At 36.2% G+C, this 10455-nt stretch overlaps 1 protein-coding gene across 16 annotated transcripts in view; it reads right to left on the bottom strand.

The window, feature by feature from the left end:
- The window catches only part of LOC106881762 (ryanodine receptor 2), a 381060-nt gene that overhangs the window by 327837 nt on the left and 42768 nt on the right, over positions 1-10455 (bottom strand). For all 16 annotated transcript variants that reach the window (XM_014932251.2, XM_014932252.2, XM_014932258.2 and 13 more), the window contains exon 2: positions 1103-1228. In XM_014932251.2, the coding sequence (XP_014787737.1) occupies positions 1103-1228 (126 nt within the window). The remainder of the gene's footprint in view (positions 1-1102; positions 1229-10455) is intronic.

Below are 10455 nucleotides of genomic sequence, written 5' to 3'. Positions count from 1 at the left end.
ACACACACACACACACACACACACACACACACACACATGACAGGCTTTTTCAGTTTCTGTCTACCAAATCCACTCACAAGGCTTTGGTTGGCCTTAGGCAATAGTTGAAGACACTTGCCCAAGATGCCATGGATTGAGACTGAAACTGAAACCATGTGGTTGGAAAGCAAACTTCTTACCACACAGCCACCTTTGCACCCTGTGCCATCGTTAACAAGAAATATTGTTACATTCCCATCACTAGAAGATGGTAGGGTTTGCTCCCCTGCTTACAATATATATTGGGTGCAGATTGCATCAAATAACCAGGTAGAGGAGGCATCTTCTTGGAGTTAAAAATGGCAGTAACATCAGTTCCTATGGAACAGCCATATTGAACTGGTGATAAACGTTACTTCTCAGTATAATTACTGCTTTCATCTCTTATAGAGTTTTTCTAAACATCATTATAGCTTTGAATTAAAACTTTCATCAAATACAAGTATAAAATACTAAAATGTTGCCTTTTAGTAGAGAAAACTTTAATATGGTGGAGCCATTATGCTAATGCTAATCATGACTAAATGGTTAGTGATAATGTTCCTACTACTAACATAGAATGAAAACTTATGATAGCATGAAATTATAACAGTATCATTAACAACTTAGTCATGATTAACACAAGTGAAACTGGTTGACTATGTAAATATTTTATTTCCTAAAAATTTGTTTCTTTTCCAACATAAAACTTCTGAGGATTTTTCTTCTTTTTATAGTTTTACCCCAATTCACCACATAGAATTTATTTCTCGAACCTTTGCACTATGTATATATATATATATATAATCTGTGATAAAAGTTTGATGTAAAATGAAATGTCAATAACAGCCGAGTCCTCTCTGTTATTGTAGACATTTAGTTCAGATCCTCAGTCTGAATATAACTTGATATCCTGGTGAGCTGCTTCCCACAGCAGTAACCATGTGTTGTGGTTTCTTCCTTCTTTCTCTCCTTCCTTCCTTCTCCCTCCCTTTTATTCCTTCCTTTTTCCCTTCCTTCTGTCTTTCCCCAACAATATTAAAGACCTTGAAAAATAAGGTTAAAAACATCACTGTTTACATACCTTATTGGAAATATTGATGAGGGAACAAATTCGGTTTCCAAAACCTTCAGCAGCCAGACAATATCTCTCACCGCTATCATTTTCTCTTGCTGTGGATGCTAAACAACTGAGACAAACAATGTCTTCCTGTTGAAAAAAGAAACAAAAACATAAAAATTAGAAATTTATATACTCAGAGAGGAAGATTTTTTTTGGTGAAGGGTAAATGGATAAAAGGAACAAAAAAATGATTGTGAAACAGAAGAAAACAAATTTAGCAGCTGGTACACCTGTCCTTGTTTACTCCTGATTCATTCACCACTTATCTAGGATAACATGGTACAGCACACTGTGAACCGTGTAGTGTTTATTATGGATTGTTCTGTGATGATATAGTTGGTGATCAATCAGAGATTCTGCTTGGACTATAAAAACGCTCTCCAGTAACCACCCACAATATACAGGACAACTTGAGGGTTTCAGAATGACAACCTATTTTCCTATCATCATCATCATCATCATTTAGTGCCTACTTTCTATGTTGGCATGGATTGGATGGTTTGATAAGAGCTGACAAGACAAGCTCTATTGCTTGTTCTGGCATGGTTTCTATGAATGGATGCCCCAGGGGGTGGTCCCAAGGGAGGGGGACTGAGGGGCATGTGCCCCCCTTCTGAATAATGTTATTACGCCCTTTTCTACAGGAACTGTATTCCCTTCCAACCTTGTGCTTTTCCTTCGAAAAATTCCTATGATTGTGCCTGTGCCCTTCCTAACGTCAAACACTTTACAGAGTGTACTGGATGTTTTTGTGTGGTACCAACATCATAATGTTCACCAAGTACCTTGTATGACAAAACAGAGTCTCCTCATCTTGGTGGTGATGGGGGAATAGTATTGAGGGAAGTCGCTTTGCAGGATAGTGATAGGTGACTTGCTGTTGAAGAGATACAAGGATGCTCCAGTTGTAGGAGAAGGGAGAGACAGAGTCATTTATCACTGATCCATTTAACATGGTACTTTTCTTTGGTTTTTTGGAACCAAACACCCATGATAAACGAAGGTAGATGCATCACTAACCTTTTAGCAGTTAGATTACTCTGCCAAATGTCATGCTTATTTACTGTTTTGAATTAATGTTCTATTATCTTATAACTCCAAGATTCAGTGATGTGACTGTTTTTTTTTTAGAATGACATTGTTGTGTAGGTGTGAGGGGCCAGCTTTGGCCAGTTTGAACATAAAACAGGCACAATGTTTGGGCCAAATATAGCCAGTTAAATGCTAAAGGGTTAGGGGACAAGGAAATAAACTTCATTAGAAAACAGTATCAAATATTGGTAAGAAACTCTCAATAGAACTGAACAACGGAAGGTCTTCAGAAAAGAACCCCCATCTTCATCATCATCATCATCATCATCATTTAGTGCCTACTTTCCATGTTGGCATGGATTGGATGGTTTGACAGGAGCTGACAAGACAAGCTCTATTATTTGTTTTGGCATTGTTTCTATGAATGGATGCCCCAGGGGGTAGACCCAAGGGAGAAGGACTGAAGGGCACGTGCCCCCCGCCCAAGAAAAGAAGTGCACCCTTCTGAATAATGTTATTACACCCTAGGTGCGTAATTGGTAAGTGTTTTTGCCCTTCAAAATCAAAGAAATAAAAAGAAAAACAGTTTTGTTAAATTCTTGCAATTCTTTAACCTTTCGTGTTAATATTAGAATCTAATTTCTTGTTAAAGATTTATTTCAATTAACCAACCTAACTAAAAATAAATAACATGCTCATTTCAAGACAAGTTAATAGCTGAATTGGTAAAAAGCAACCAGCTGTAAAACATCTAATCCTGTATTTTATGTAAATGCACCAATGTACTTGGTTTTTTTGTATTGCAAGATTCTTGATGTCAATCTACTTTATACTGAACAGGACAACCACAGAAATATGTCAACATTCTCTTTCAATAGGTCTCTGGCCCACCCGCTGTGAACAAGCATAGCAACATCTATTTCTGACAGACTTCTTACCAGAATATGCTTTCTTCATTACACCCCCACAAAGAAAAAAAACAACACACAAAAGCGCACACAAAAAAACAATAACAAATAAATGAAACCTGTAGTAACCTGAGAATACTAAAACTATGTTGAATCTCTCTTAAATCGAGTATCTTCCAATTTGATGTGGAGTATAGATTACTACATATGAGATACATAACATTCTAGGTTGAAATATCTTTTGGAAAATATACTGGAGACAAATACAAATATGCTAATTTTAAAAATATGTTCTTTTATCTTTTACTTGTTTTGGTCATTAGACCACAGCCATGAAAAAATTTTTTTGTCAAATGAACCAGCCTCAGTACTTTTTAAAATCTTTTTAAAACTTGCTGCTTATTCTATTGTTCTCTTATGCTGAACAGCTAAGTTACCTGGACATAAACACACCAACACCACTTGTCAACTAGTAGTGGGGACAAATACAGACACAAACACACACACACACACACACACACACACACACACACACACACACAACGGTCATCTTTCAGTTTCCACCTACCAAATCCACTCACAAGGCTTTGGTTGGCCTGGAGTTATAGTAGAAAACACTTGTCCAAGGTGCCAGTGAGATTGAACCTAGAACCATGTGGTTGGGAAACCTGTAATCTTTTTCTAACAGAAATCTATTGTTTTTTAATGTGTTAAACTATAAACTATAGATATTGTACCTGGTTTAAATATTTTATTTCTGAGAAAAATCATGACACCACTCTATCCACCCTGCGCACCTCATAACGCTCCTCTTCCTTGACATTTTCCACCCACTTCCTTGTGAACTCATAATACCCCAAATGAGGTGCTGCAGTTCAGCTTCTTACTATACAGCCTTGCCTGTGCCTAAAGTGTTATAGAAATATAGAAATTATAATTTTTATGGAAACACCTGCAGTTGATAAAATCAAACATTTGAGAAAGCTGATACAATAAAATTCGTAATTCATTAGAATCTTTTTAAATGTAATAACATTTTTATTTTACATGAAGCTTACAAGAGACTTGGATGTGTTAAGAGCTTGTGTTAAGGGTTTTATTAGATATATAACTTTAACCCTTTAGTATTCAGACTACTCTATCAAATGTAATGCTTATTTATTCAAATTGTTTTGAATTAATGATACATTATTTTGTAGCTTTAAGATTTTGATGATGTGAATGTTATTTTTAGAATGACACTGTAGGATATGTGTGAGAAGCTGGATCTAGCAAGTTTGGACCTGAAAATAGGTAGAATATTTTGGCCAGATATAGCTGGTTTAAATGCTAAAGGATTAATTGTTAAATGTACAAAACAGGTACTTAACACTGTTGAGTACAAGGGTCAGATCACTTATTGGGTCATCTCATAAATAATGCGGTTTTTTTTATACTTCTTTTATATTTCAAAATTAAGATAAACAAAGTTCTTTTTTAATCTAAAATATGCTCTCCTTCATTTTCTACAATACTCTTCCATCTAGCTGGTAGACTTGCAAGGCCCCTCTTCCAAAATTCACTTATCTGTGAAGAAAAATACTCCTCCAGTACTTTTCTGACCTCGTATACAGAATTCATATTTTTTCTGTCCAAATGATTTTGAAGACTGTGGAATAAATGATTAGATGGAGCAATGTCTGGCGAATATGGTAGGTAGGGTATCGTTTCCCATTCAAACTTCTCCAGCCTTTGGAATGTCATTCTCACTGTATTTGGCTGGCCATCCTGATGGAAGAATGCCTTTCATCTTGAAACCGAAGATGGTCATTTTACGATGGCATGGAGATGTCAATGAATGGTTGACTGACCAAATCCAAGCTTTTCTGCTAGTTCCTCAACAGTTACGATGGGATTTTGTTCCACCAGGATTTGCAGGACGCCCTCGTTCAGTTCTACAGATCTTCCAGGACAAGGCTCGTCTTCTAGGCTGTAGCTTCTGGATTGGAATTTCTGGAACCACCGTTGACACTGGCTTACACTTATTGTCCGATCCCCATATACTGCATTAATATTCCTCGCACTCTCTGTTGCATTGTTGCCTTTATTGAACTCGTAAAGCAAAATATGCCGAATATGCTCCTTTGTCACTTCCATTATAACTTTGAAAAAGATAACTGTTAAACTCGAACTGCACTCTTCAAAACTTGCACTAAGAATAAGGACAAGGTAAAATTACTACCTGCTTTTATAGGAAGTTGATGCAGGTAGTTTATTCCATCCCTCTCTGACTTTTAGTTCATGCAATTGAAAAAACCCATATTATTTATGGGATGACCCAATATATTAAAGGTAGTTAAAAAAAGTTGAAATGTGATTAAATGAAGCATAAAAAATAGTTATCAACCATTTTTTACCTATGACCCCTTTTGGTTCTTATTTTACATGGGTTGACCCTCATAGGCATTCAATGTTAAAAAGAATCCTATTATATTTTTAGAATTAAATGTTATTAGGAATTGCATAACAAAAATTGTTAAAACATTTTGTGCATTGTAAAAGTATAACAAATTTATTGCACATAAATTTTAATGACAAAATCTTGTCATTAAACATTGACCCTCAAGGAACATATGGACCCTGACTGAGAACCACTAATTTAGCATTTTAAAAGTTTAACATTCAAGCAATTTAGATCAATGATTTTTAACATCAATTGTAGCACCTCATTTGGAGTATTATAAGTTCACAAGGAGGTGAGTGGCAAATGTCAAGGGGTGGGGTGTTATGAGGGGGGACTGGGTGGGTAGAGGAGTGTCAATATTTATTTTTAAAAACATTTAACAAAAAAATCTGTTAGGACAAGATTACAAATTTTCGATGCGTCAATTACTGTTTCACTGCATTTAGAATAGCAACAGTGATATAGGATTGCGTATGCAATTTGAGCAGAACAAATATCACAAGGGAGTTTTCCTCTGTCTTCTAACTTTCTTCATCCTGAGTTCAAATCCCACCTGCCTAAAGAAAGCAAAGGAGAACCACCCCAATATTCATCCCAAATCTAGTTATGGCAGCCAAAGTTCCAGTAATCTACTTAAAGGTGGCAGAGGAGGTATAGGCCTTCTCAGGCTGCATAGAGAGTGTTGGAAAGTTTCACATGCATAGGGCCGACCACCATTGGACTAGATATGCATGGGTGTGAGTAAGTGCGTATGTATTTGTGTGTGTGTGTGTGTGTGTGTGTGTGCGTGTGTTATATATGTCAAAGATATGCTGCATTGTTTTTCTTATTTTTTTTATGTAATTAATAATTCTTAATTCAAGAAAATCTTTCTTAAAAAGTATGACTGTTTCAAGTATTCATTGCTAAAACTTCATATGATGAGCTTTCTCTCAGTTCCAGGTCCCAAATTCCAGTCACATAGCATCATTCAGTTTGATGTCATGGTAGCAGATCCTTGTTCAAAGTACCCCACAATGGAACAAAATTCATGACCATATGATTGTGAAGAGAACTTCTTAACTATGTGTGTACATGTGTGATTATTTTTATGTCTGTGTTTGCCCATCACCACTACTTGACAACTAGTGTTGGTGTGTTTACATTCCTGTAACTCAGTGATTTGGCAAAAGAGAGTGATAGAATAAGTACCCTTTTAAAAATAATATAAGTACTGGGGTCAATTCATTTGACTAAGATTTTTCAAGGTGGTGCTCCAGCATTGACCACAGTCTAATGACTGAAATAAGTATTAAAAAAATAGAAGATATCAAATAACATCTTCGCCATTTCCTTATTTATCTGAATGTTTCTATGGAGAGAGATATTCTCTCATCCAACATGTTACCTATAAAGAGGAAATAGTCCTTTTATTGATAAGCTTCAAATCATTGTCCTTTCCAACAACTTACAGAAAGAATAAAGAATAAAGATCAATATGTATAAACATTTTGACTATTGATTAATTCAAAAAATATTCAAATGTTACAAATCCTTCTTTTCATCTTGTACATTTTTATTATTGTTAGCTCTGTTAGATTATTCTAACAAAGCTATTAGTATGTACAAACAATTTGTAACCAATTCCTTTATTGACAATTCCAGCATATTTTCTTATTACTGAAGCTACAAGACATCGTGCTCATCATTAATATTTGACAAACAATACAACATAAAGATCTCATCCACAGTAATACTATTATTGATGATTTGCTTGTTATTTTATTTGGTCTTTTGCTGAAAATATTCCAAGAGACACGAACAATTGTTTAAAAGAGAAAACTCAATCATACTATACATAGTTTATTGGGCAGTGAGCTGGTAGAATCATTAGCACATCAGGCAAAATGCATAGTGGCAATTCACATATCTTTATGCTCTGAGTTCAAATTCTGGTGAGGAGGCTACCTTTGCCTTTTTTCCTTTAGGGATTGATAAAATAATTACCAGTTGAATTCTAGGTTCAATGCAATTGATGCTGTAGTTGCATGGCTGCCTGGTGTGTGTGAATGTGTGTATGTGTGAGTTTGTGTGTGTGTGTGTGTGCTTGTGCAAAACTGGTCAGTTGTGTAATTCTGGATCAGGCCTTCTAACAGAGAAGCAAGAGAAAGATCTTAACAAATATTGAGAAATTCCTTTCTCTGTCTGACTCAGTAATATGAAATATTGTGTAGCCTAAGCATGTGTCATTCTGACTTCAGTTTCTGGAATCTGAGTAGTTATCTTACAGTACTCCAAGACATCCAGCTGTTCAAGGTTTCAGTAGAAGATGCTTGTTCATAGTACTGTGCCATAGAACTGAACCAGAAACCATGTTGCTGTGAAGTAAACATCTTAACCAGTACACACAATTATGTCTGAACTTGCCTTAGTCAGTGGAAGATACAGATACCCAAGACCATTTTCAGAAATAGGTGGGATGAAGGAAGTTATTCTCAAACTGGAGATTTGACCCAAATGTTTGCAACAGTGTCCCCCTTACCACCACTAAGTGTACACAAGGCCCAGAATGGTGGTGTGAAACCTGGCTACAGGTTAGTGGCATAGCAAGTGTGTATGTGTGCCACCTAGAGAAGATCTTGAATTTCCCTCTCTTCACAGGTCCCGGGCCTATATTGGCTTATACAAGTGCCACCCCATCAGGTGCCACCCTAGGGCAAACCACACCACCTCATCCCATTACTACAGACTAAGTTTACCATCTAAAAATAGGAACAATCATTTAGACCACAGTTTCTCTCAATCAAATTTCATTTACAAGGCTTTGGTCTACCCCACTTCCAAGGCTTCAATAAATGTCAAAGATGATGTACGGTAGTACAGTAGGATCGAACCTAAAAACCTTTAGTTGTGAAGTGAACTCATTAACCACATTGTCAAGTCTCTTGACATTGACACCAGGAGAAGAATACTCCAAAATTTAGAGTTAGTTTTGATTTTGTTGTATACCTTATCTAGGTGTGAGGGTACAATGGCATGATAGCCCAGTGAGAGAATCAATTATAGGCAACATGTGGCCCACAAGACTTTCTGAATGGCAGGCCTAATGAAAAATCACCTTAAATTTTTTAGTGGTGTAGCCCATCAAATGATGAGCCATGTCTCATGCGACCAGCTTCTTGCAAACAACAGCCCTTGTCTGCTCTAAATACTCATTCAATATGCTAGAAAAAGCAGCCAAATCTCTCTCATATCCCTACTGTTTTAAATCAGGTAAGGATAAAATAAATAATGTGATCTTAGATACCTCTACACAAAGACAGGATAGTCACGGCTGGATTGTCTTTGATCTAAGTAATGTAATCCTGAATACTTCTTCAAAGACAAGTAGGTCATGGCTGGAATAAGCATAAGTCTTCTGAATCAGAGCTAACTTTAGGCTAAATAACAACAGAATCGGATAAGTTCTGCACCGACCACATTCAGAGACTGATATTTTTATATTAAATATATTAGCCATGAATAGAAGCTTTTTTTGTTATAATTTTGCTCTAAATAGTCACAAAAGCATTAAAGAATCCAAAACCCATTCAAGAATTAACATTAATGATTTTCTTTTCATTATGGGTATAATTATAATTTTAATTGATTAAAATATATTTTTCGCTCTCTATATTAAGGTTATTAGCCATTGTCCATTATATAGTACTGCTGGTAAGCTACTGAGTTTTTTCATCAATTATATAATAGTTGAGTGTATTTCTCTGTTAATAATCAAATCTTTATCTAACATAATTTAGATAGAAGACTGGTGAAGTGCATCCATTTTTTTTCTTGAATGTATGTATGTGAGCATGTGTATATATGTGTATGTATGTGAGTATATGTTTGTGTATGTTTGTGTGTATGCATGAGTTGGTATGTATGTAGAGTTCAGATAAAATTGTATCTAATACCATAATGTAATAAATTCATACAATAAGTAGTGCCTAGAACTCCAGCTTGAACTGCAACTGAATCAAAAAGCAGTAGTGTTGTATATATACCTGTTGTAATTTAGTTGGACTATAGATAACTAAATTACAACAGGTATATAGTCCATTTTTTGTATTATAGTGCATTGTTGTACCATTCAAAGCTTTTTATTCTTTACATATATATATATTTATACATATGCATATATACATAGATATATATACACATATATATATATATATACATATATATGTATATATTCCCTCACCCTTTGTACATCACCCCTATATATATATATATATATATATATATATATATATATATGTGTGTGTCTGTACTGCTGTCGCCAGAGGTACACGCTTGTGGTAAATTTCAAGCCACTGACCGCTGACAATCCGGATACACTTCATTAGTACCAGCCTCCCTTAGTACTTCCTGCACCATGGTCACAATCGCAAATTAATCCCCATGAACAGAACTGCAGCTTACCAATCCTCAACACTTGTCCATTGTATCCACCCACATACCCTCACTCCTTATACTTCATCCTTTGTGCATGACCATGCGATTTCATGTGTGATTACACATGTGCGTGAATGTGCATATGTCCCTGCTCACCATATGCATGCACACAGATGTATATATATGGCCGTTGCCAGTACCGCCTGACTGGCCTTCATAGGATTTTTGAGCGAGATCGTTGCCAGTGCCCCTGGACTGGCTCTTGAGCAGGTGGCACATAAAATACACCATCTTGAGCGTGGCTGTTGCCAGTACCGCCTGACTGGCCTCCGTGCGGGTGACACGTAAAAGCACCCACTACACTCTCTGAGTGGTTGGCGTTAGGAAGGGCATCCAGCCGTAGAAACTCTGCCAAATCAGATTGGAGCCTGGTGTAGCCATCTGGTTTCACCAGTCCTCAGTCAAATCGTCCAACCCATGCTAGCATAGAAAGCGGACGTTAAACGACGACGATG

Source organism: Octopus bimaculoides, chromosome 11 (assembly GCF_001194135.2).
Source record: "Octopus bimaculoides isolate UCB-OBI-ISO-001 chromosome 11, ASM119413v2, whole genome shotgun sequence".
NCBI lineage: Eukaryota > Metazoa > Mollusca > Cephalopoda > Octopoda > Octopodidae > Octopus > Octopus bimaculoides.
The sequence above is the reverse complement of the archived record's forward strand: the minus strand, read 5'-3'. Positions and strand labels throughout refer to the sequence as shown.